This window comes from Chlorocebus sabaeus, chromosome 14 (assembly GCF_047675955.1).
Source record: "Chlorocebus sabaeus isolate Y175 chromosome 14, mChlSab1.0.hap1, whole genome shotgun sequence".
NCBI lineage: Eukaryota > Metazoa > Chordata > Mammalia > Primates > Cercopithecidae > Chlorocebus > Chlorocebus sabaeus.
Genome location: NC_132917.1, coordinates 70,917,270 through 70,943,534, shown reverse-complemented (window position 1 = coordinate 70,943,534; position 26,265 = coordinate 70,917,270). Strand labels below are relative to the sequence as shown.

The 26,265-nt window shown below is 40.9% G+C and overlaps 2 protein-coding genes across 3 annotated transcripts in view; one reads left to right on the top strand and one right to left on the bottom strand.

The window, feature by feature from the left end:
* MPHOSPH10 (M-phase phosphoprotein 10) overlaps window positions 1–10,370 on the bottom strand; it is a 20,436-nt gene extending 10,066 nt beyond the window's left edge. The window contains exons 1-7 of the mRNA XM_007970290.3: window positions 10,050–10,370; window positions 9,548–9,809; window positions 6,766–7,447; window positions 6,236–6,393; window positions 5,285–5,456; window positions 1,484–1,625; window positions 286–353 (exon numbers count right to left, since the gene is read on the bottom strand). Of these exons, the coding sequence (XP_007968481.1) occupies window positions 286–353; window positions 1,484–1,625; window positions 5,285–5,456; window positions 6,236–6,393; window positions 6,766–7,447; window positions 9,548–9,636 (1,311 nt within the window). The 5' untranslated portion in view covers window positions 9,637–9,809; window positions 10,050–10,370. The remainder of the gene's footprint in view (window positions 1–285; window positions 354–1,483; window positions 1,626–5,284; window positions 5,457–6,235; window positions 6,394–6,765; window positions 7,448–9,547; window positions 9,810–10,049) is intronic.
* Window positions 9,983–26,265, top strand: MCEE (methylmalonyl-CoA epimerase). 2 transcript variants are annotated; one of them, XM_038007080.2, is made up of 3 exons: window positions 9,983–10,129; window positions 15,713–15,888; window positions 25,849–26,160. In XM_038007080.2, exons 1-3 carry the CDS (start codon window positions 10,090–10,092, stop codon window positions 25,999–26,001), a joined length of 369 nt encoding a protein of 122 aa, XP_037863008.1. In that variant the 5' UTR covers window positions 9,983–10,089; the 3' UTR covers window positions 26,002–26,160. The 2 variants fall into 2 exon arrangements, with proteins under 2 accessions (XP_037863008.1, XP_007968479.1); XM_007970288.3 differs by having other exon boundaries at window positions 9,988–10,129; window positions 15,713–16,050; window positions 25,849–26,265.

Here is a 26,265-nt window from a genome sequence, read left to right as displayed (position 1 = left end):
TCTGGGTGCAACCACCACAGGTCAGCCACCAGCTTCATTAAGCACCGCCCAAAAGGTCAGCAAGACTAATGGCTTCTGGCTCCTCTCAGGCACAATACTCGTCTTTCCTAGGTACTACTAAAGAGCAGCACCTCACACAACAAAAGCTGACTAGGTAGCCTAGATTTAAGGTTTGTGAACACTAAGTGAAAATAAAAAGCAACAGTCCCACTCTCAAAGTACTCTCGAATTATTTCTAAAAATTTCAGTGACATTTCAATTAAGTTAAATTTAATTCTTACTGACCTGATCTCTTATCCTCTGTTTAATGATATCTTCCAGTTGAAGGGTGGTTTCCTCTGTAATCACAGGTGCTAAAGGAAATACAACATTTATTCATTAGGTAGATATCCACTAGACCACTGATTCTCAACATTGCAGTCCTTGGACCCACAGCGTCAGCAACACGTGGGAACTTGTTAGAAATGCAAATTCCTGGGCCATCCCCATACCTCCTGAAGCAGAAAGTGGGGAAGAGGGACAGCTATCTGTGCTTTAATAAGCCTTGTGATGCTCCCCAAAGTTTGAAAACCACAAAACTAGGATACATATGGTAGTAAGTGCTAATACTTTATCCAAGGTACCCAAGGACTCCAGTGAAAACTCATTTTGACTTAATGGGTACAAGAAAGAAGGCAATGAGGTGACCAGAGTTTCAGGTTGGAGTTCAAAATTTAATCAGTGGACCATGACAGGATGCAAGCCTTTGAAACAGATTACTGCAAAAAACTTGATTATAAACTATACATTAGGTATCATCAGTGTATTGATGTTAAATTTTTGGGGTGGATTAATGGTATTGTGATTATATAGGAGAATGTCCTAGTTCTTAGAAGATATCTGCAAAAGCACTTAAAAGTGAAGTGCCATGAGATTGGCAACTTACTTAAAAAAAGGGCACATATACAATCTTACATATGCTGAGGAGAGAAAGCAGATACAACAAAATGGTAACTGGTGAATCCAGTTGAATAGCATATACATGTTCACCGTAATATTTTTTCAACTTTTCTGTGTTTATAAGTTGTTTTTTTCTTTTTTGATGGAGTGTTGCTCTATCGTCCAGGTTGGAGTACATCGGCATGATCTTGACTCACTGCAACCTCCCCTTTCCGGGTTCAAGGGATTCTCCTGCCTCAACCTCCCAAGTAGATGGGATTACAGGCACCTGCCACCATACCCGGCTGATTTTTGTATTCTTAGTAGAGATGGGATTTCACCATGTTGGCCACGCTGGTCTCGAACTCCTGACCTCAGGTGATCTGTCTGCCTCGGTCTCCCAAAGTCCTGGGATTACAGGCGAGAGCCACCATGCCAAGTCATGTGTTTACAAGTTTTTAAAATAAAAAGTTGAGGGAAAAGAAACATCACCCCAAATCTTTGTATGAAATGGAAACATGGAAAAAGCACAGACATGACCACTTTACAGAAGTGGGCACCGTACCCATCCGGACAGCATGGTCAAAGTGCAGGGTCTCCTCCAGGAGGCTGTTCTCTGGCCTCTTCTGTGCTGTCACTTCCCCCTGAAGCTGCCACGGCTTTTTTTCTAACAACTGTTTTTCTAAAGATTCAATTTTTTCATTCATCTAAGAAAGAGACAAAATAATTAGTATACATTTAGAAAATAAAATTACACTTATATTTGTGTAAAAGCAAAAAATACTTTAAAAAGTGGGAAAGCAAAAAATGTACTGTTCTACAATTCTGTTCTTGCCATCTTTTTATTGTCAATGACTTCCTATTTCTGCTGCCTATGGTGGGGTGAGCTGCAAACAATTTCTTTTCCTCACTGATTTAAAATGCCATGTTTATAATATACTAAACTCCCCCAGAAGCATTTGGGTTTGTTTCTGGGCTCTATTTTATTCAAGTGATCTATCTATTCGCAAGTTAAGTAATTCTTTGATTAGAATATTAGTATCTGATGAAGTCTGACTCTTTTGACTCCAAACTCAAATTCTTATTCCTTTTTTTATATTTTTTTGAGGCAGACTCTCACTCTGTCGCCTAGGCTGGAGTGCAGTGGTGTTATCTCAGCTCACTGCAACCTCCGTCTCCTGAGCAATTCTCCTGCCTCAGCCTCCCGAGTAGCTGGGATTACAGGCGTGTGCCACCATGCCCAGCTAATTTTTGTATTTTTTAGTAGAGACGGAGTTTCACCAAGTGCTGGGATTATAGGCGTGAGCCACCACGCCGGGTCATTATCTCTAACTTCTAAAAGACAACAATGATGACTTCAGTGTATAAAATGCCAGCCTTTTCAGCTATCTTACAGAATTCTCTTATTTTCCTAATATCAATTCAGTTTATCCATTCGGTTTCCTCTCCAAATACTAACACATTCATTTTTCACTTCTAGTGCAATATAAATATACCTGCAGGATTCCTAATCTTTTTTTTTTTTTTTTTTTTTTTTTTTTTTTTTTTTTTTTTGAGACAGTCTCACTTGGTTGCCTAGGCTAGAGAGCAGTTGCGTGATCTCAGCTCACTGCAACCTCCACCTCCCAGGCTCAAGCAATCCTCTCTCCTCAGACTCCCAAATAACTGGGACCACAGGCACATGCAACCACGCCTGACTAATTTTCGTATTTTTGGTAGAGACGAGGTCTTACCATGTTGCCCAGGCTGGTTTCGAACTCCTGAGCTCAAGCAATCCTCCTACCTTGGTCTCCCAAAGTGCTGGGATTATAGGCATGAGCCAACACCCCTGGCAGTTTTCCTAATCTCTTATCCTTATCTTTTGTAGTTACACTGGCTTATGAGTCTAAAAGAATGTTAATCAACAGTGGTAACTGTAATACTGGACATCTTGTCTCATTCCTAATCTTAATCTTAAAGGGATGCTTCTAGAATTTCACCCATCATGCACGATGGCAGCTTTTGGCTTAGATATATTTGTATTCCACTAGGAGTGAAAAAAAAAATTAGAAATGAATATTGAATTTTATCAAATGTCTTTCTGACATATGGAGGTGACCATATGTTTTTTTCTCCTTAATGTCTTGCAGTCAGGAATCGTACTAGATTTTCTAATACTGATTCAAGAGAATAAGGTTCATGCAGTTGTGTGGCATAATTCTTCCACTGTGCTGTAGGATTTTTGCAACCCCGTTCGTGAATTAGACTGTGTGTGTGTGCGCGCACACGCGCGTGTGTTTCAATGCTACCTTTGTCAGGTTTGGGTTTTCATGTTCTAACAGTTTCAAAAAAAAAAAGTTTGAAAGTTCTACTTTATTCTTTATATGTGGAAACTGAAATAAATTATTTGTGATTTATTGAAACTTAACTTGAAGGTCTGATGTAATTTCATAGTAAAACCAAACCTTTCTTTCTTTATGTGTTGGGGGAGGGCGGGAGGAGTGGGGTGGAAGGACACTAACTCATTGATATTTTATAATGGTGCCTTTTTTACCTTAGAATTTCTCTATCTTCTGGGGACAATCTGACAACCACGGATTTAATTCAGATTCTCAAATTTTAAAAACAATTCTTTTGATATTCTTGGTATCTTTTATTATCTGCCTATTCTCTTTTTTTTTTTTTTTTTTTTTTTAACACAGTCTCTAGCTCTGTTACCCAGGCTGGAGTGCTGTGGTGCAATCATATCTCGACTGCAGCCTTGAACTGCTGGACTCCAGAGATCCTCCCCCATCCGCCTCTCAAGTAGCAAATACTATAGGTGCACACTACCATACCCAGCTAATTTTTTTAACTTTTAGTGGAGATGGGCTTTTGCCCCGTTGCCCAGGTTGGCCTCGAATTCCTGGGCTCAAAACAATCCTCCCTCCTCAGCCTCCCAAAGTGCAGGTGTGAGCCACTGTGCCTCGCCCTATTCTCATTTTTATTGTGATAAAAATGTTAAGGTAAATAAATGATAGAGCCAAATTATTAGAGCCAGACTACATCTACAAAAATTAAATGAAATTTCACTTGTCTGAAATCATGACACAAAGAAACAATTTTTACCAACTTTGCAGATATGTTTGCGATGGTATAAATTAAAATTCTGGCTATTTGGCACTCACAAAAATCTGTGGAGTACCTTAAAGACACAGGTGGTGTCAGCCGGGCGCAGTGGCTCACACCTGTAATCCCAGCACTTTGGGAGGCCGAGGCGGGTGGATCACCTGAGGTCAGGAGTTTCAGTCCAGCCTGGCCAACATGGTGAAACCCTGTCTCTACTAAAAATACAAAAAAATTAGCTGGGCGTGGTGTAATCCCAACTACTCAGGAAGCTGAAGCAGGAGAATTGTTTGAACCTGAAAGGTGGAGGTTGCAGTGAGCTAAGATCACGCCACTGCACTCCAGCCTGGGTGACAAGAGTGAAACTCCATCTCAAAAAAAAAAAAAAAAAAAAAGACATACACGGTATCCTCCAAAGCAGTCAAAACAGTTAAGAGGCTCACAGGACAGCTATATCAGGAGAGACATGCTATATATATAAAGACATTAGGGATAAAGGAAAAAACAACTATCTTTAAAAAATTTTTTTATTTTTGAGACAGAGTCGCACTCTGCCACCCAGGCTGGAATCCAGTGGCACCATCTTGGCTCACTGGAACCTCCGCCTCCTGGATTCAAGGGATTCTCCTGCGTCAGCCTCCTGAGTAGCTGGGATTACAGGTGCCCGCCACCATGCCTATTTTTTTTTTTTTTTTTTTAAAGTAGAGATGAGGTTTTACCATGTTAGCTAGGCTGGTCTCGAACACCTGAACTGAAGTGATCCACCTGCCTCAGTCTCCCAAAGTGCTGGGACTACAGGTGTGAGCCACTGCGCCCAGCAGAAGCAACTATTTTATTCACAGGCCCCAAACTGAAATGCAGGCACTGACTTTTGCTCATCAGATGCTTTCCATATGGGAAGATTTTTGGTTTTTTGTTTGTTTTAAGACAAGGTCTTGCTCTGCCGCCCAGTCTAGAGAGCAGTGATGCAATTATAGCTCACCACAGCATCAACCTCCTAGGCTCAAGTGATCCTCCCGCCTCAGCCACCAGAGTAGTTGGACTACAGGCACACATCACCATGCCCAGATAATTTTTGTATTTTTGGTAGAGACAATGTTGCCTAGGCTGGTTCTGAACTCCTGAGCTCAAGCGATCCTCTTGCTTCGGACTGCCAAAGTGCTAGGATTACAGGCATGAGCCACGGCACCTGGCCAAGATATCTGTTTTCAAAGGATGGTTAATAGTTTTCAAAGGATGGTTAATGTCAAGTATATTAAAAATTCCATAAATTACTAATTACCTTTTCCTGCCTTTTTTCAAAAGAGGATTTAACTTCATCAGAATTTTTCTTTACATTTAAAACACCTGTATCTTCAGTTTCCTCGTCATCTGGTAAAGCAAAGGTCACTCTTTTCAAGCTTTCTTTATGTTGTTTACAGTCTTCATTTTCTTCAAGGTCATCATCTTCATCCCTACAATACCAAAACTCTTATACAAAAAAATATGCTACTTTCCATTAGAAAAACAAAAGGAAACAAATTTTCCCTTAATAAAGTTCTTCTTTTATATACCTAATGCAACCAAATACTCAGAACTTCCAAAATCATTCAGTTATTAAGGAACAAAAGGTATTATTTAGGTAAAAGGCTATGTAAGAAACAGAACAGGGAGGCCGAGACAGGCGGATCACGAGGTCAGGAGATCGAGACCATGAAACCCCATCTCTACTAAAACTACAAAAAAAAAATTAGCCAGGCATGATGGCAGGCGCTGTAGTCCCAGCTACACGGGAGGCTGAGGCAGGAGAATGGCTTGAACCCGGGAGGCGGAGCTTGCAGTGAGTGGAGATCGCACCACTGCACTCCAGCCTGGGTGACAGAGCAAGACTCCGTCTCAAAAAAAAAAAAAAAAAAAAAGAAACAGAACAAAGTGTCCAACATATATAAAATAAATTATTCATCAATCTATAATACAAGTCTCTTATCTCACAAAAATAACAGGATTTTATTGACACAAAACCAAATCAAAGTTCCTGGTAAGGAAGGTTTGATTGCTACTACCAGTGATATTTTTCTTCATTAAGTGATATCTAATGTCCCTTTACATTCAGAGACTTTCCTCTGGCTATCTTGAGAATATTTGATATTAGAGAATCCAACTTCGTAAGACAGACACATTTGATAACTATGAGTACACATACATGATTGGGCAATTCCAGCCTACAATACAAAGGATGGTTCAAAATACTCACATTTCCGAAATACTTAGTTCTTCTGCTTCCTCTTCAGCAATCTCATCATCATCTTTGTTTGAATCCAGCTCATCATCATGAACACTTGTTATGTCTTCATCACTTTCAACTGGATCAAAAAAATCTTTGTATTTCAGATTTCTGGAACTTTTACCTGACTAAAAAGATTTTAAAAACTATTAATTAGAAAAAAAAAACTATTAATTAGGAATAGAAAAATATATTAACACATGCACATAGATTTGTATGTATATATTACTTTCTGACTTAATACCACTATGAGCTAATAACTAATAACTAAACTAATAACTAGTGATTAGGTGAAAATGGCAACTAATAACACTACTACAAAACTATAAGACCAACTGGAACATAAATTGAACGGAAGAACAGATTCATCTGTAACTGATAAGATAGAGCACAATATTTCTTATCACTAAAACTTCTAACTACAATTAAATCTCCCCTAGAAAAAGAGAACGAAAGCTAATTTGGGGAGGAAAGTGCTCTCCCCTCTCTCAAAACTTTACCTTAAGTTTTTTACTTCCAAACAGTCCCCCTTCATCTTCATCAGAATCAATATCTTCAAAAAAATCAATATCTTCCTCCTCATCATCATTATCATCTTTTCGTTCCTCTTCTTTTTCTATGTTTTCTAAATAGGCCTCCATTTCGGAGAGTTTGAAGAATTTATCATCTACTACGGACTTTTCTCTAGGTTTTCCATGTCCTTTGTGTTGCACCTTGCTCTGCTGTTCCAATTTGCTGATATCAAAGTCAAGGTCAGAATCCTCATCACTGAAAACTGGGCTTTTCCTCAGACCAGATTTGCTTGAGTTTTTAGTTCTCTCACCCACTTCAGGATCATCATCACCCATGTCTGACACTTCTTCCTCCTCTTCTAAATCTTCTAGGTCCTCCTGATCATCAGCCTCTATCTCTGAATCATCCTCTTCACGTTCCTGTTCTTCACTCTCTGGGAGAAGACTAATGTCTTCATCATTAATTGTTTCACCAACTGCATTCTGGAAGTATTGTAAAATTGGTTCATTTTGCAATTCCAGTTGTTGCCAAATCTGCTCATCATCAAAATTTTCTATCACAAGTTTTTGCAAGGGGCTTCCATGGAGCCTACCATTCTCTAATATTTTATTAAAGTCATAAAGCACTTTTGTTAAAGAAGTGAACTTTGATGCCAATCCATCTTGAATCCTATTGGGAGGAATTGAGATTTAGAATTATAGGTAATAATTTCACAGCACTCTTAATAAAAATTTAAAAACCCAACTCTTTTGTAAAATCAAATTTGAATGAAGTGTAGGTATAGATTCGGGCCCCCAACAACATATAAGCTGATGACCTACACTGATATATAAAACCTGTCAACCAAGTATCTGTGAATCAGCTGTATAGATTTTAGGCCGGAAAACCATTACAAATCTATTTGCTTGGAGACATATAGTGAATTAACCTTAAATGATCAATTCTGCTACATTATATACAACTCCATTCATTCATTCACTTATTCATTCAATGATCAACATTTGCTTTTGCTACAGTGGTCAAGGAAAACCTCTCTTAGATGCTACATCTGAGGGGAAAGCTGTACATAAGGAGATAGTCTTATAAAGATTGGGAAACATGTACTCCAGGCAGAAGAAATCCTCTAAGATGCAAATCCTCTAGAGGTAAGCTTGAGGAACAAAAAGGTGAGCACAGCTAAAGTGTGAAGGAGGCAGAAGGTGAAGCTGGAGAGACTGATGGGAGCCAAATTATGCGTGGCTCAGGAGTAAGAGTTTGTCATTTAAAGTATAAAGAGAAAACATTTGAAGCAGAGGGATGAAATGATGATTTACAAGAAGGAAGAAGAAAGGGAGGAGGGAGGAGGAGGAAAAGTACAGTGATTAGAAGGTTGGTTGATGCAGCATTCCAGGCAAAGGATAATGGTGATGTAAACTGGAGTTAGAGCAGTGAATATGCTTAGTTTGGAGGTAGAACTGACAGGACTGCTAAGGAATTAGATATAGAATAGAGAAAAACGAAGACATCAAAGTAGCAGCCTACTTTTATGTTTGAGAAACTGGAAAGACAGAAGTGCCATTTACTGAGATAGGGAAGGCTTGCGTGGTGGTGTCAGGCCTCTGAGCCGAAGCTCAGCCATTGTAACCCCTGCGACCTGCACATATACGTCCAGGTGGCCCGCAGGAGCCAAGAAGTCTGGGGCAGCCGAAAAACCACCAAAGAAGTAAAACAGTCAGTTCCTGCCTTAACTGATTAACCACTATTACAACATTCCTCCACTGTGACTTGTCCTTGCCCTACCTTAACTGATCAATGGACCTTGTGATATTCTTCTTCTGGACAATAAGTCTTATGATCTCCCCACCCTGTACCTTGTGACCCCCTCCTCTGCTAACAACAGATAACCACCTTTTACTGTAATTTTCCATTACCTACCCAACTCCTATAAAGCAACGTCTTCCCCATCACCGTTCGCTCTCTTTTTGGACTCAGCCCACTTGCACCCAAGTGAATAAACAGCCTTGTTGCTCACACAAAGCCTGTTTTAGTGGTTTCTTCACACGGACGTGCTTGACAGGTGGAGCATGGGAAAAGGACTTCAGGGGATGGCGGAGTATGGGTGGGCAGAAACAACAATTCTATTCAACAGAAACAACAGCTCTATTTTGAAGGCAGTGAAGTTGAGATGCTTGACAGTACCAAAATTTTAAAAATCGTTAAAAGTTGCACAGTGCTGATATCCCAGTTGTGTGCTACTGAATTCAAACTAAGAAAAATCTGTAGTTGCTGTGAGCCGGGGTTTGAAATATAAATGAGTAATAATTTCATAGATCGTATTTGAAATTCTTCAACAAAATACATATAAAACGCTTGTGCTGGGAAGAGACATGAAAGTTCTAATTCTCAAGAATCTTAGTTGTGGGGGGTGGACAGACAAGTGACAAGTTCGTACTTTCAAAAAAGTATGCTAAGCACTGAGTGCTTTAGGAGCACATTGGAGGAAGGAGAAACCAACAGTTTGTGTGTAGAGGGACGCGGGCGTAGGAAGCCCAAGGGAAGCTTCTAGCCGTTAATAACTGAGGTTAGGGTAATTTCAGTAACACTCAACTGAGAGATCCATCCATACAAATGTTAACAATTTTTTAAATTTTGATAGCCTAGGAAAGTAGACTCCGAAATTTGGGGAAAAGTGATTTGTATTTCCCCTTACCTTCCCCCAGCTCCACAATTTGCAACCCGCGTACACGTGAGACCCCGGTCCCACCCCGAGCCCGGGATCTGCGCACTTACGTGAGGAAGCACTCGGGCCGACCCGTGGCTTTGCCGACTTCTACCAGACACCGCTCCAGGGTCCGTCGACGCCAGACCCGCGGGGCCATGGCTGTCAGCAACTCCCGACACAATGCCGCATGCAAGGGAAGGGAGCCGCCCGGAAACCGCTCCGCAAACCGGCGCGTAGCGCAACTTGGATGTCAGAGACGAAAGTTCCGCTGCGCCCAGGTTCCGGACTCGCCCTCAGCCAGAGCCAATGGCAGGGCGAGCGCTTTCGCTTCTGCAGGGGGACGGAATACAAAAATCGCCATGGTCGGTCCAAACGCCTTTGAACTCTCTCGAAACTTCGTTTTGTATTTTTCAGGGGCCCACAAAGCGTAACCCGTCTTGGCTTTAAGTTTCTGTTTTAGCTAAAGTAGGCGTGTTGAAGCAGGAAAGACAGCGCCCTTCGCCGCGCCCCTAACCTGTCTGTCCCCGCCCCCTCTGCCTCCCGCCCCGTCCTCTGCTGCGCGTCTCTCACCGTTGTCTGCCGGTCTGGACGTGGCGGGTTGCTTTCCAAAATGGCGCGGGCGCTGAGGGCTGCCGCCGCGAATGCCGTAGGTGAATACCGGGCACCGGCGAAAGTCGCCGTGGGGCAGCGCGTGTGGGAACGGAGGTCGGGGGCGGAGGAAGCCTCGGCGTGGCCAAAGCACCTTTTTCTAATGCCCTCTCTCCCCCGGGGGCGCGTTCCACGGCCGCTGCTGGCACCTAGGCTGAGGGTAACTTCCAGAAACGCCTCCGCTTAGTAGCGGGGATTGCCTTGTGCACGAGTCCCATTGCCATCCGGGAGCTGTGCGCCCGGGGCGCTGCACCTTCCAGTACGTGGGCGGGAGAGGCGAGGGAACTTGCCCGGCGGGTCAGGCAGGGCAGGGACAGAAGTAAATAGAAGCGGGTTGGTAAGTTATTTTGCTGCGCACCAATAAAGAGAATGGGGAGAAACCAGAAAGGAGAGCAAGTCCTGTAAAAACAACAACTGCTACTTCGGCCGAACTCCAAGCATGACCAGCTTTCTGTTGGGAACACTCAAAGGTCAGTGGTGTAAAGAATACAAAAGGAGGGATTTTTCCACATGCACTAATGTGTTTATCATCGCGTACATGGATAAAAAGCATGTGGATTTGGAAACTTCCTTGAGTTCTCTCTCTCCCCCTTCATTTTTAAAAAAATGTGTACATAGAATAAGTTATGACAGAAATAACTAATTGTCACGTTTTCTGACTCTCACTTTCTCCTCTTTTTATCCTTTTTATTTCTCTTCCTCCTTTTATGAGAGGGCAAGTTTTTCCCTTAATCTGAGATTCCCTGTTAGGAAGAAGGTGCCAAGTGGTAATGCCCCAGAGTTACTCTGGGACATTCGTGATAAATCCTTCTAGCACTAGAGCACATTCTTAACCGTAAGGCATACCCGCTTAGGTGATACACAAAATAGGAACGTAAAAATATAAATAAATGAATATTTGGGAAAAGGCATTTGTATGTGCACTTTAGAACTGCACCCTTTAATGATTGACAGTTTGGGAAAAAGTATGACTTCCAACGGGTCATATACATACTGCAAGAACTCAATACAGATAAAGGTGAATGTTTGTTTTGTAACTTACATACACGTCTTGGCATAAAGGAAAAATGAAGATAGTGTATTCCAAAGATTGCCTTTGATTTGTCCTATTAAGATACTTGAAACTTAATGGCTGCACTTTTGTGTGTGATTGAATATACATAAAGTAAAATTTACTTTTTTTTTTTTTTTTTTTGAGATAGGGTCTCACTCTGTCGCCCAGGCTGGAGTGCAGTGGCGTGATCTCAGCTCACTGCAAGCTCCGCCTCCCAGGTTCAAGCCATTCTCCCGCCTCAGCCTCCTGAGTAGCTGGGATTACAGGCACACGCCACCACACCCGGCTAATTTTTTGTACCTTTAGTAGAGACGGGGTTTCACCATGTTGGCTAAGCTGGTTTCGAACTCCTGGCCTCAGGTGATCCGCCCAACTCAGCTTCCCAAAGTGCTGGGATTACAGGCGTGAGCCCGTGTCTACTACAAATACAAAAATTAGCCGGGCGTGGTGGCGCACGCCTGTAATCCCAGCTGCTCGGGAGGCTGAGGCAGGATAATTGCTTGAACCCGGGAGGCGGAGGTTACCGTGAGCCAAGATTGCACCACTGCACTCCAGCCTGGGCAACAAGAGCAAAACTCCATCTCAAAAAAAAAAAAAAAAAAAAAAAAAAAAAAAAAAAAGGTGCTTTTTAAGACTGAATAATATTCCGTTGTGTGTGTATACCACATTTTGTTTATCCATTCATCTCTTGATAGACGGTTGGGTTTTCCCCACCTTTTGGCTATTGTAATACAGCTATGAACATGGGTATCCAAATACCTCTGAATTCCCGCTTTTTTGGGGGTGTATATACTCAAAAGTGGAATTGCTGGATTACATGGTAATTCTATGTTATGGCCCCTCTTTTAAGGTACATAAAACTTCGCAGGAAAACAAAAGCACAGAAAAATCAGATTGAACACGTAGAAAAGTTCTGAAAATGGAAATTGAACCTGTTAGGTGGGAGACAAGAATGACCAACTTACATGACTACATAGGTTTACTTTTATTAATCATCTGTAAATGGGCTAACAGAAATGTAATCTGTTTAGTTACTGTAATGAATAAAAATAAAATTTGATCATAGTTTGAAACAAGTTGAAGATATATATATGGTGCTGTGAAATTAACTGGTCAAATGTTTAAGAGAAAACTTACCAGACTAACTTGAAGGCACTTCCAATGAATGACTTTCTAAATCTGTATGTTTCCTCAAACCAGATACGTGAAAATTCAGACTTATGTTTGGCCAGGCGCGGTGACTCGCGCCTGTAATCCCAGCACTTTGGGAGGCTAAGGCAGGTGGATCGCCTGGGGTCAGGAGTTCAAGACCAGCCTGGCCAATATGGCAAAACCCCATCTCTACTAAAAATACAAAAATTAACCAGGTGTGGTGGCACGCTCATGTAATCCCAGCTACTTGAGAGGCTGAGGTAGGAAAATTGCTTGAACCTGGGAAGGAGAGGTTGCACTGAGCCGAGATTGTGCCATTGCACTCCAGCCTGGGCTACAGACCCAAACTTGTTTCAAAAAAAAAAAAAAAAGCTCATTACATGTTCTAAAATTAGATTATATGAGGGTTGCACAACTTTGCGAATATGCAAAGAAATGAATTGTACACTTCAAATGGGTGAACTTAGTACTTTTTGTACAAATTTAACATCTAATGTCTTTAAATAGTAAGTACTCTTAATGCATTTGACTATAGATCCTTGCAGCTAAACTTTTATGTATGCAGGGACAGTGTTTAAAAAGTGTAATCTGAAATAAGCGCAAAATCTGAACTGAAAGAAATGTAATGTTATTTTTAAGTCAGGACACTAAAAGTGATTAACGAGAACTGATATTGAAAGGAAGATTGGAATAAGAGTTAACATACACATCTGATTTTGATCTTTTACCTGTATACCAGCTTCCTGACATATGTGAAAGTAGTTTCTTAAATCTGCATTCATCTTTACACGCATTTTTTATTAACACTTCTATTTTTAAATATCTTATGCATTTATTTGCACATAGTTTTACATTGTAGTATATTCATGCAAAGCAACCTTTATTGGAAAAATCACAAATTAAACATTACAGAATTCAAAATAATGCAGTTCTGCTGCACTATTCTGAAATGGGAGGCAGAGAAACCTAAAACTAAAGAGCTGTGAATTCCTACGAATTAGAGGGCAACCTGAAATAAAAATAGCTTTAAAAAGTTAGCTTCAGTGATGGTAATCATTTTCATAATTTATGCATATATTAAAACATCACATTGTATACCTTAAAGATAACACCATTTCTATTAGTCATGGTACCTCAAGCTGGAAAAAAGTTGCTACAATTACTTGTAGCAAGAGAAAATATAATAATTAAGAATTCAATTCACAGCAAACTTTTCAGGAGCACATTTTTATAAAGCTCTGTCTCATTTTAACCACTTTATTCACTGTTCTCTACCCAGTTTGCTTGGTCTACACAATTTCACCTTTGGATTTTTATTGTTGGGCCATTTTTTTTTTTTAGGTAAAATTTACATAACAAAACCCTTTAAAAATGTACAGTTTAGGCCAGGCGCAGTGACTCATGCCTATAATCCCAGGACTTTGGGAGGCCGAGGTGGGTGGATCACGAGGTCAGAAGTTTGAGACCAGCCTAACCAAGATGGGGAAACCCCATCTCTACTAAAAATACAAAAATTAGCCGGGTATTGTGGCACGGACCTGTAATCCCAGTTACTCAGGAGGCTGAGGCAGGAGAATCGCTTGAGCCCGGGAGGTGGAGGTTGTAGTGAACTGAGATTACACCAATGCCCTCTAGCCTGGGCGAGAGAGCAAGACTTCGTCTCAAAAAAAGAAAAAACAGTACAGTTTAACAGCAATTATTACATTCACTGGGTTTGTGCAACTGTCACGTTTATCTATTTCAAAACATTTTCACTGGCCTAGTGTGGTGGCTCACATCTGTAGTCCCAGCACTTTGGGAGGCCACGGTGGGAGGATCGCTTGAGCCCAGGAGTTCAAGACCAGCCTGGGCAACATGGTGAAACCCCATCTCTACAAAACATACAAAAATTAGCCAGGTATGGTGGCTCTTGCCTATGGTTCCAGCTACTCACGAGGCTGAGGTGAAAGGTATTCTTTTTTTGCAATTTAGTTTCAATTGTACATTTGTGTATATGTGTACTGGGTTATAATCCACTTGGATTTCATGGTAACAATGAAACTTATTAAGTTTCTAACTTGTAGGTTTGTTGTGAATATCAGACAGTTGGTGTAAAAAAATAAATACAGTGCCAGACAGTAGGTGCACAGTAAATTCAGGCCATTCTTCTTGTTAATGACATACAATGACTGTTTGCTAAATGAATGGAATGCAGAGTTATCTGTGGAGATCAAGAAACTATCTGATGAGGACACAGTGGTAGTGAATTTTTAAAATGCTAAAAACTGGCCGGAATGGTGGCTCACGCCTATAATCCCAGCACTTTGGGAGACCAAGGTGGGTGGATCACCTGAGGTCAGGAGTTTGAGACCAGCCTGACCAACATGGTGAAACCCTGTCTCTACTAAAAATACAAAAATTAGGGTGGGCACAGTGGCTCACACCTCTAATCATGTCACTCTGGGAGGCCGAGGCAGGTGGATCACCTGAGGTCAGGAGTTCAAGACCAGCCTCACCAACATGGTGAAACCCTGTCTCTACTGAAAATACAAAATTAGCTGGGCATGTGGTAGGCGCCTGTAATTCCAGCTACTCAGGAAGCTGAGGCAGGAGAATCTCTTGAACCCAGGAGGCAGAGGTTGCAGTGAGCCCAGATCACGCCTCTTCACTCCAGCCTGGGCAAAAGAGGAAGACTCCGTCTCAAAACAAAACAAACAAACAAACAAACAAACAAAAATATATATATATATATATGCGCGCGCGCGCACACACCCACACACAGACATTAGTTGGGTATTGTGGCGGGCACCTGTAATCCCAGGTTCTTGGGAGGCTGAGGCCGGCAAATCACTTGAACCCAGGAGGCGGAGGTTGCAGTGAGCTGAGATCACACTATTGCATTCCAGCACTTCAGTCTGGGCAACAGAGCATTAAAGAGTACTGTATGTATTCTTTTAATGTATGTTTATACCTTTAATGGACTTATTACAAAATATAAGACAAAAAATTGGGTACCGGTAGAGAAATTGCTTGTTGTTATTAAATATGTTGTTTCATTGTGAAATGCAGAGAGAGAATAGCAAGTAATTCTTAATATGCCGCTATTCTTTAAGTGTTACCAGTAAATATGAATCATTATGAAAAAATGTTATTCTGTATTTTAAATCTAACTACAGCTCAGAATTAGCTTTTTTATTCCAGTCAGTTATTTGAATGGGCAGAGCAGAGTAATTCTGGTGTAAGTTTTTCCATTTATCTCCTGGTTTCATTTCAATAATTGAAAAGAATAGATATATAAATAACGAATTTTTGCATGCATTATTTGTTTAGTTTTTTAAATTCAATTTAAAAGTGCATTAATTCTCGAAAGAAGGATATCAATGGCTGTTCAATTTTTCAGGGCTTTTTTCCAGACTCCAAGCTCCCATTCCAACATTAAGAGCTTCTTCCACATCACAGCCCTTGGATCAAGTGGCAGGTTCTTTGTGGAACCTGGGTCGACTCAATCATGTAGCCATAGCAGTGCCAGATTTGGAAAAGGCTGCAGCATTTTATAAGAATATTCTCGGGGCCCAGGTAAGTGAAGCGGTCCCTCTTCCTGAACATGGAGTATCTGTTGTTTTTGTCAACCTGGGAAATACCAAGATGGAACTGCTTCATCCACTGGGACGTGACAGTCCAATTGCAGGTTTTCTGCAGAAAAACAAGGCTGGAGGAATGCATCACATCTGCATCGAGGTATTCTAATTATTTTAATGCCTGGTATTTTAAATCTCTCTTTTAAAATATGTCTTTTACTTTTTAAGACTACTTATGGTCACTGTCATTAGAAACTTTTGTAAGGTTCTTTATGGAGAATGATAATATTCATCCTCCTCAAAGATGGATCCTTACGTACATTTCTTTTCCCTTTAGAAAATTCTAACATATAATATTAATGTATTTTTTTGAAGTCTGGATTCAGTGACCACTGTAAGTGCCACCAAAGTTAGCCACAGTATAGAATCTGCTTTCGAATTGATCATGTGTGACCTCCCATGTAACAGGAATACAGCTGTTTTCACTATCACAAGGCAATTAGGAGAAGCAAATGAAAAGACTTTATAAAGTAAAGCTTTCAATGTACATGCTAAGCATTCTTTATAACTCTTTTCTCTCCTTAAAATTCTAATAACTTCTTCGTTATTACAAAGTCAATACTTTTCAATTACTGACTGATTTTTAAGATCTTCTGAATTGCATCTGCCAACAATTTTTAGAGGAATGTGAAGAAATGTTAGACAAGAAAAGTCTCATTAGAGAACATTTCTATAGATGTTCATGTTCAGATAACTACCTTTTAGAATATCAGCAATGACAATTATGCATCGATTTAATTTGCTAGGACAATTCTTTTGATAGAAAGAATGACATAATTGTTAAGCCAAATTTCTTTTTCTTTTCTTTCTTTTTTTTTTGAGATAGAGTGTCACTCTGTCGCCCAGACTGGAGTGCAGTATGGTGTGATCTCGGCTCGCTGCAACCTCCACCTCCTGGGTTCAAGTGATTCTCCTTCCTCAGCCTCCCAAGTAGCTGGGATTACAGGCATGCGCCATCACGCCCAGCTAATTTTGTATTTTTAGTAGAGATGAGGTTTCACCATGTTGGTCAGGCTGGTCTCAAACTCCTGACCTCAGGTGATTCACCTACCTCGGCCTCTCAAAGTGCTGGGATTACAGGTGTGAGCCACCTTGCCCGGCCTGTTAGGCCAAATTTCTAATACAGAGAGGTAGTTTGATTCTAGAGTGAATTCAAGGATGTATTCAGTTCATTTTTGCAAACATGTATGAAACCCTACAATGTGTATTCTGCCAAGTACTTGGAATTTAGCAGTGAATAAGATATGAGTCATGTCCATAGTGAGGAGGGGCAGAAATTTAAATACCCAAGTGCAATATACTATGATAAGTAGATTTGATATGTGTGACTTCGCAGTATCACAGATGAAGGAGATTGTTCCTGGCAAATTGAGTTGCTGGGAAGTCCTCACAGAGCATGAGTTGCAATGAATGTGAAGGAATTCCCCAGGTGAACAAAAGGAGAAAGTTACTCCAGGCAGAGGGAATTGCATGTGGAAAGGCACAGGGTTATCATAACAGCTAACACTTAGTGGTGGGGTGTGGTGGCTCATGCCTTGACATGGCTTGGCTGTGTCCCCACCCAAATCTCATGTTGAATTCCCACATGTTGTGAGAGGGACCTGGTGGGAGGTAATTGAATCATGGGAGCAGGTCTTTCCCATGCCGTTCTTGTGATAGTGAACAAGTTTCACAAGATCTGACAGTTTTATAAGGGGGATTTTCCCTGCTCAATCTCTCTTTGCCTGCTGCCATCCACGTAAGATGTGACTTGCTTCTCCTTGCCTTCTACCATGAGTGTGAGGCCTCTCCAGCCATGTGGAACTGTAAATCATTAAACCCGTTTCTTTTGTAAATTGCCCAGTCTCGGGTATGGCTTTATCAGTAGCGTGAAAATGGACTAATACACACCTGTAATCTTAGCGCTTTGGGAGGCCAAGGTGGGCAAATTGCTTGAACCCAGGAGTTTGAGACCAGCCTGGGCAAGATGTTTCTACTAAAAATACAAAAAATTAGTCAGGTGTGGTGGTATGCACCTGTAGTCCCAGCTACTTGGGAGGCTGAGGTGAGAGCATCGCTTGAGCCCAGGAAGTGCTGAGGTGGAGGTTGCAGTGAGCTGTGATCACACCACAGATTCAAAAGCAGAGATTGGAAGGGTTACCTGCAAATGTATTGAGTATAAAATGAAGGTAAGTGGCCGGGCGCGATGGCTCAAGCCTGTAATCCCAGCACTTTGGGAGGCCGAGACGGGCGGATCAGGAGGTCAGGAGATCGAGACCATCCTGGCTAACATGGTGAAACCCCATCTCTACTAAAAAATACAAAAAACTAGCCGGGCGAGGTGGCGGGCGCCTGTAGTCCCAGCTACTCGGGAGGCTGAGGCAGGAGAATAGCGTGAACCCGGGAGGTGGAGCTTGCAGTGAGCTGAGATCCGGCCACTGCACTCCAGCCCGGGCGATGGAGTGAGACTCCGTCTCAAAAAATAATAATAAAATAAAATAAAATAAAATAAAATGAAGGTAGGTAAGGGGAGAAGGTGTGAAAAGTGGTTAGTTAGGTGCTATTTTAGTATAACACCACCATCATCTTTCTCTGCCCTCCACAAAAAATTTAAGTGGCTTAATAAGATTTTATTTTTCTGTTTTCAGTCTAATATTAGCTATCCTATGCTGATGGGCAGCTCTGCTGTCCATGACACATGACTTACAAGGTTGCTCCAGGCATCATCATTTGCCAACCAGAGGGAAGGGAAGGTGGAGCGGGAATACCTGGCAAGTACCTTTAAGGAGATGCTCTAGGATCACTTCTGTCCTTATCCCATTGGCCCAAGCTTAGTTACATGACACACTTCTCTGCAAGGGAGGCTGGGGAATGTAGTCTCTAGCTAGGCAGTTGTGTGCCCTGCTGAAACTTGGGGGTTGCTGTAATTAAAAGGAGGAAAAGGAGAAAGGTACTGGAGGCCGTCAATGGATGCCACACTTGGTGATTTTTAAAAAGTGGTGTGTCACCTGGGCACTGTGGTTCACGCCTATTACAGCACTTTGGGAGGCCGAGGTGGGCGGATTGCCTGAGCTCAGGAGTTTGAGACCAGTCTGAGCAACACGGTGAAATCCCGTCTCTACTAAAATACAAAAACTAGCTGGACGTGGCGGCACACACCTGTAATCCCAGCTACACGGGAGGCTGAGGCAGGAGAATCGTTTGAACCTGGGAGGCGGAGGTTGCAGTGAGCCAAGATCATGCCACGTCACTCCAGCCTGGTCGACAGAGCGAGAGCTCTGTATCAAAAAAAAAAGAAAAAAAAAAAATGTTGAACCGCTCATCAGAGAATTGGCTTTCCCATGTATAATTATCACAGGGATACTTTTTGTCCTTTTTCATCAGGATCTTATAAAACCTCTGACTTAGCATGTATCTGTTTGCACATACTCCATAGCTTTTCGTTGACTCAAAGACTTGCTGAAATGTCCCTTTCTCATACGTGGATTACTATCTCACTAGTTAATCAGCATTTTTCTGTTGAGGTTGACTTGGTTTCTATTTTCTCTTGTGAGGTTTGCCCGTATTTCTTGTGTGTCTTTGCGTCTCACTAGAGGAAGTTTAGAGGGCATCTTGTTCCATCTCTTCTCTTGCTCATGTATGGACTGAGTCACCCACTGTTTTCTGGCACAGCTTGTGTTTGTGGTCCTAACCTGCTGCCTGCGATGGCAAGATGGGGGTCCCCTTCCCTGCCTTCTGCGTGCCTCTGCTTGAGGAGACAGAGCTGGCCAAGCTTTCTCTAGAGAGTTTACCCAGACAGCATAGTGTGTCACAGTGAAAACTTTAAGGGCCACCAGAAATATTTACTTACTCAAATTTGTATTGAGTTTGTAAAAATATTTAAGTGCTTCCCTGCTGGTTGGTAAACAGCTGCTGCTCTGTAACCCCTGAGTAACATTCCTTTTCTGGGACCCTTCAGACACCCTTCTCCCTCTACAATTTTTTTCCTTTTGAGAGAGGCTCTCACTCTGTCACCCATGCAGGAGTGCAGTGGCACGATCATAATGCACTGTAACCTGGAACTCCTGAGCTACAGGCATCACCTCATGATGCCCAGCTAATTTTTTTTTTTTTAAGAGACAAAGTCTTGCTATATTGCCCAGGCTGGTCTCAAACTCTTGGCTCAAGCAATCCTTCTACCTCAGCCTTCCAAAGCACTGGGATTACAGGCATGAACCACCATGCTCAGCCGCACAATTCTATCTGATTAGTATCTTTGTCTGTATTTTTCTGGTTGTTAAGTATTTTTGGTATCACTCTGTCCTTCACTGTAGAAGGTGCTGGGGATATGTGGCTGAACAAGTAGTCCCTGTCTACCCAGAGCTTGCCTGCTTGCTTCATTTATTCACACATGCTCCGCATTTTCCAGAGAGGATTAAAGGTGACTGACTAAAAGACAGCCTACAAAATACAAAAAGATAAACAGAAGTAATAGTGCTAATTGAAACATAGTGCTAGTTGAAACAAAGAGGAAATATAAGGAATGATTAGCATACCTTACTAGTTTAGCCAAATACAGTCCACACCACATAACAATGTTTCAGTCAGTGATGAGTCTACATGAGGTCCTGTAAGGTTGTAACACTGTATTTTTACTGTACCTTTTCTGTGTTGAAATGTGTTTAGACACCATTGTGTTACACTTGCCTACAGTATTCAGTAACATGCTGTACAGGTTTGTAGCCAAGGAGCAATAGGCTGTACCCTATAGCCTAGATGTATAGTAGGCTCCACCATCCAGGTGTGGTGATGTTTGCACAACAATGAAATTGCCTAGTGATGCGTTTCTCAGGACTTGTACCCATCAAGTGACACATGACTGTATTTCTACTTACCAAAACCAAAAAGGGAAATAGTATTGTATGTCATATGTACATGACATACAATATGTCATAGTATCTATGACTCCTCCCCATTCCTTCCCTTCCTGAAGACTTCAGGTAGGACAGAGCAGAGGATGGGGAGAACCAGACTGGCCTAAAGCAGGGTGTTTGGGCCTCCCAAAGTGCTGGGATTACAGGTGTGAGCCATCGCGCCCGGCCCAGGGTCCCAACACCCTTAATACTTTAAGTTCTGGGATATATGTGCAGAACATGCAGGTTTACTGCCAAACAAAGCATTAGGAGTTCTCTTATGAACTCGTTCAAACTTATGAGAAGCAGAAAAAAAATCATATCAGTACTCTCATCACCCAGGTTCAACAGTTTTCAAGCTCTTGCTACACATCATCTTTTTTCTTTTCCTTAGATTATTTTAAATTAACAGCATGTCATTTTACCCTTATTCAGTTTGAATCTCTAAGAAATACAAAAATAACCACGGTGACATTATCATCTTTATTTTCTGGCACTTCAGTCAAAATTAAAGGTAAATCTTTTGGCACCATCTATACACAGCTCATAAATTAAATTTCCCAGATTGAGTTACAAATTTTTTTTATAGTTGATTTGTTCTAAATTGGATAAAAACAAGATCCAGTCATTATAAATGGTGGTTAATCTCTTCAGACTCTTTAAAAAAAATTATGAACATCTTACTATAGTTTGATACATTTACCACAATTAGTGAACCAATACCGATTCATTGTTATTAGCTAAAGTCTGTACTTTATTCTGATTCCTTTAGTTCTTACCCAGTGTCCCTTTTCTATTCCAGGATCCCATCTAGAATTTCTCATCACATTTATTTTATTTTTTTTTTTTTAATTTTATTTTAAGTTCCAGGATACATGTGTAGGACATCTTGGTTTGTTACATAGGTAAACGTATGCCATGGCGGTTTGCTGCACCTGCCAATGCATTACCTAGATATTAAGCCTTGTATGCATTTGCTATGTATCCTGATGCTCTCTCTTCCCCCACTCCTCCACCCCAGCACATCACATTTAGTTATCATATCTGCTGAGGCTTCTCTTGCATGTGGCAGTTTCTCAAACTTTCCTTGGTTTTTTGTTTTGTTTTGTTTTCTAACTTTTTTCTAGGATCTCGTTTCCTTGTTTCTGATGACCTTGACACTTTTGAAGATTACTGGTCAGTTATTTTGTAAACTGTCCTTTAGTTGAGATTTGTGTGATATTTTTCTTATTAGACTCATGTTATTGATTTTGGGGAGAAAGACCATGGGGTAAAGTGCCATTCTCATCACATCATATCAAGGATTCATGCTATCAACATGACTTACTCCTGTTGATATTAATCTTGATCTCCCAGGTGAGGAGGTGTTGTCAGCTTTCTCCACTGGAAAGCTGTTCTTTTTTCCCCCTTCTCCATATTATCCTCTTTTGGAAGGAAGTCATTATGCAAGGCCCACACTTAAGGAATGGAGAGTTATATCAGTATGGACTTGTGGATATTTATTTTATGACTTGCATTACAATCTAATACTACTTTTTCTTTTCCCTCAGATTGTTCCAGCTTTGGCCATTAGGAGCTCTTTCAGTTGATTCATCTGTCCCTTTGACATACCCCCATCATTCTTGGTTTTGTGTTTTGTGTTTGTTTTTTAAGCACTTCCTTTCTTTTTCTGGCACTCTAAGATGCTCCAAATTCATCTTCTATATAAGATGCTCCAAATTCATCTTTACTCTTTGCCCTAGCCATGTAATTAGCCATTTCATCTAGGAGCCCTGGTTCCTACTACTGGAGAATGGTATTAGAAGCCAAGATCTAGGTTTGTGCTTATTGCTACTAGGAGGGTCATTGTACTGAGCCAGCACGGCAGGGAGATATATGTGTGTATACTGTGTATATACACATATCTATACACATTTCTATATATAACTATATTATAGAATTCATGAAATGTCATAAACTCCTGAGTGTATACTGATGTCTCCAGCTCTAATCCATTACCACATAGACCACACTGGCCTTTATCTTCTCATTCCAACAGTGAGAAACTTAGCTCCCACTATCAGCTATCCATCTACTTCATTGTTCAATTTTGGTATGATGTGTGGTAGTTGTATTCATCTTCTAGGGCTGCTGTAATAAATGATCACGAACTTAGTGGCTTAAAACAGAAATTACTCTTTTCACAGTTCTAGAAACTAGAATTCCAAAATCAAGAGGTAAAAAATATGGAAGAGAAAGAAAACAGAATAGAGCATAAAAGAGATGTAGGACATGGTCAAAAGTTCTAGCAGAGTATAGTTGGAGTCCCAGAAAAGAAAGAGAGAGAAAATAGAACAGAAGCAATAATTGAAAAAATAGTTGACAAGGACACCACTAATCTGGTGTAAAACAGCCTATGGTTTCAAGAAAGTCAGCAACCCCAAGTAGGGCAAACAGAAAACCACACCAGACCAGACAACAGTGATTCATGCCTGTAATCCCAGCAGTGTGGGAGGCCAAGTCAGGCAGATCACTTGAGGTCTGGAGTTCAAGACCGACCTGGCCAACATGGTGAAACCCAGTCTCTACTAAAAATACAAAAATTAGCCAGGCATGGTGGCTCATGCCTGTAATCCTAGCTACTCAGGGGGCTGAGGCAGGAGAATCACTTGAACCCAGGAGGCAGAGGCTGCAGTGAGCCAAGATTGTGCCATTGCACTCCAGCCTAGGTAACAGAGTGACACTGTCTCAAAAAAAAAAAGAAAAAGGGCCAGGTGCAGTGACTCACGCTGGGAGGCCGAGGCAGGCAGATCACGAGGTCAAGAGATGGAGACCATCCTGGCCAACATGGTGAAACTGGTCTCTACTAAAAATACAAAAATTAGCTGGACATGGTGGCGTGCGCCTGTAGTCCCAGCTACTCTGGAGGTTGAGGCAGGAGAATTGCTTGAACCCTGGAGGCAGAGGTTGCAGTGAGCCGAGATCACACTACTACACTCCAGCCTGGCTGACAGAGTGAGACTCTGTCTCAAAAAAAAGGAAAGCCACACCTAAGCACACCATAGTCAAACTGAAAATCAAAGATGACGAGAAAATCTTAAAAGTAATCAAAGTAAAAAAGACATATTATAGAATGACATGTAATGACACTTTTTACTTGCTGACACAAAAAACCTGCCAATTTAGAATTCTGATTCCGGCCAAGTTGGTGTAGAAGAGATCAGTTTATCCTCCTCCCTGAAACAAACAAGCAACCTAGACAGAATACATGAAATAATGGATTTCTGGCATTGGACATCAGGCAGCACAGGAGTTGATTTCTGAGAGAGGGCAAACAAGATGAGCCCTACAGTTACCCAGTTTACTGGCTGTAGAGAGTTTCCAGACTGCAGTACAGGAAGGGGGAATCCACGTGGAACTTAGTGGTCTCCCTGAGTTGAGGAGATAGGAGTTGGAAGTCTGAGGAGGCCATGGTGCTAGAGTTCGCAGCTCTCTCCTGGAGAGCTGCAGGAGAGCTGCACACAGAGTGAACTCCAAAGATCTGTAGTACCTTTCATGTCTTCATCTGAGTATTGCACGCATGTTAGGAAGCTAGAAATAGAACCCCTTGAAAGGATTGGAGGGAATAATCCACACACAGAGGTGGGGATAGTTTTTTCTTACTAGTCGTAGTAATTTCTGTAACATTGGGAAGAGCACTCAGAAGGACTTTGGCTTGGTAGTGAGGAAAATTAGTCCTAGACTAAAAACTGCTCCAATCCCACCTAACACAGCAGAAAAAAAGCTTAATAATATTGATATGAATTTAAAAATAAAATTGACAATGTCTGACATCAGTGAGGACCAATTTTCCTCACTAAGTGGGTCAGGCCGCTCCTGCCACGAGCTTCTAGGTCATGTTCTATTCTGAAAAAGATGAGAATTAACCAGCTACAGTGCAAAATGTCATGAAATGAGCCGTGTTCAGAATCTGGGCACGTGTGACTTTGATATACCTATGAGGTTTAAAAAAGAAATATCAGAAATATAAGTAGAATATGTGCCATATGAAGAAATCATAGCTTATTTATGTAACATTTAGTATCCTCATTAGCTGTTCGACTGGTTTTAGAATTCAGTATACGATCCTTGGCTCTTTGGAAATAAAATTGTATAAATGTTAATATTTATTAGATCTGAATGGTAGGTACATGGGTGTTATACTAGTCTCTGTGCTTCTGTGTTTTTTAAAATTAAACTAGTGATTTTAATTAAACTAGTGATTTATGACTGCCTAGGAATGTGGCCATTCATATCATACCTTTTCATCCATTTCGTAGGTTCCCAGTCTAAGTGGGTGACTTCCCAAGATAGAGGCAGATCATTTCTCCGTCAAGTATAGAGAGACACATCCGCTCCTCCTAGAGTGTCCATAAGTATGAAGAAAATAGAAATAACTTAGAAGAGACTGCAAAAACATTAAAGTTTGAATTTTTTTTTTAGATGGGGAATAACATTTTAATGGCAATTTAATAGTGATTTTCATGTATATCTTGATAATGTCAAAGGTATTTTGGCAGGGCAAGTTTTGGGGATCAGGGAAACACTCATATTTGCTAAGTACCTATTATGCCATAAACTGTACTGAGAGCTTTTTATCTGTTACCTCATTTTAATCTGTAGTCAATTTATATGCTAGACCTCATTTGCATGTTATAGATGAAGAACCCAGGGTTCTCAGGCAAAATCAATGTCTTCAGTCTCACTAATAGTGCTGCCAGAATAAACTATTATAAAGTATATCATACATGATTTAGATTATAAGAAGAAACATTTACTAATGGTGAAAATTCTAAGCATTGTGGTTGCTTACCTAGAAAAATTTAGTAACTTCTTTTAGTTCTCTGGAAATGTTAAGCTTTTTTTTTAATGTTGATTTAAGAGTGGTCCTGCCCACAGGCAGAGGAGATAGACTGCCTGAGCTCTCAAAGTTTTTTTTGAATATTACGATACTGTAAGTTGGTATTTTTATGGTCTCAAATGTGTTCAATGTATTTCCTTTTCTTAAGGTGGATAATATTAATGCAGCTGTGATGGATTTGAAAACAAAGAAGATCCGCAGTCTAAGTGAAGAGGTCAAAATAGGAGCACATGGAAAACCAGTGATTTTTCTCCATCCTAAAGACTGTGGTGGAGTCCTTGTGGAACTGGAGCAAGCTTGATTTATATTTGCAAGCAACTAAATTAATTGACCTGAAAAAGCCTATCAAATACTATCAAAATGTACTATGACATTGAGTCCTTCACTGCTTCCAACATGTAAAAGTTCACAGTTAAAAACTGAATTACAGAAAGATTATATACATATACAAATCCATAAATATGTATATTATTTAGATTAACAAACATATTTGTTAATTTGAATTTGAAGAAAACCTTGATTACTAATTACTTAGGGAACATTATTAAAGTCATATAGAAATAGA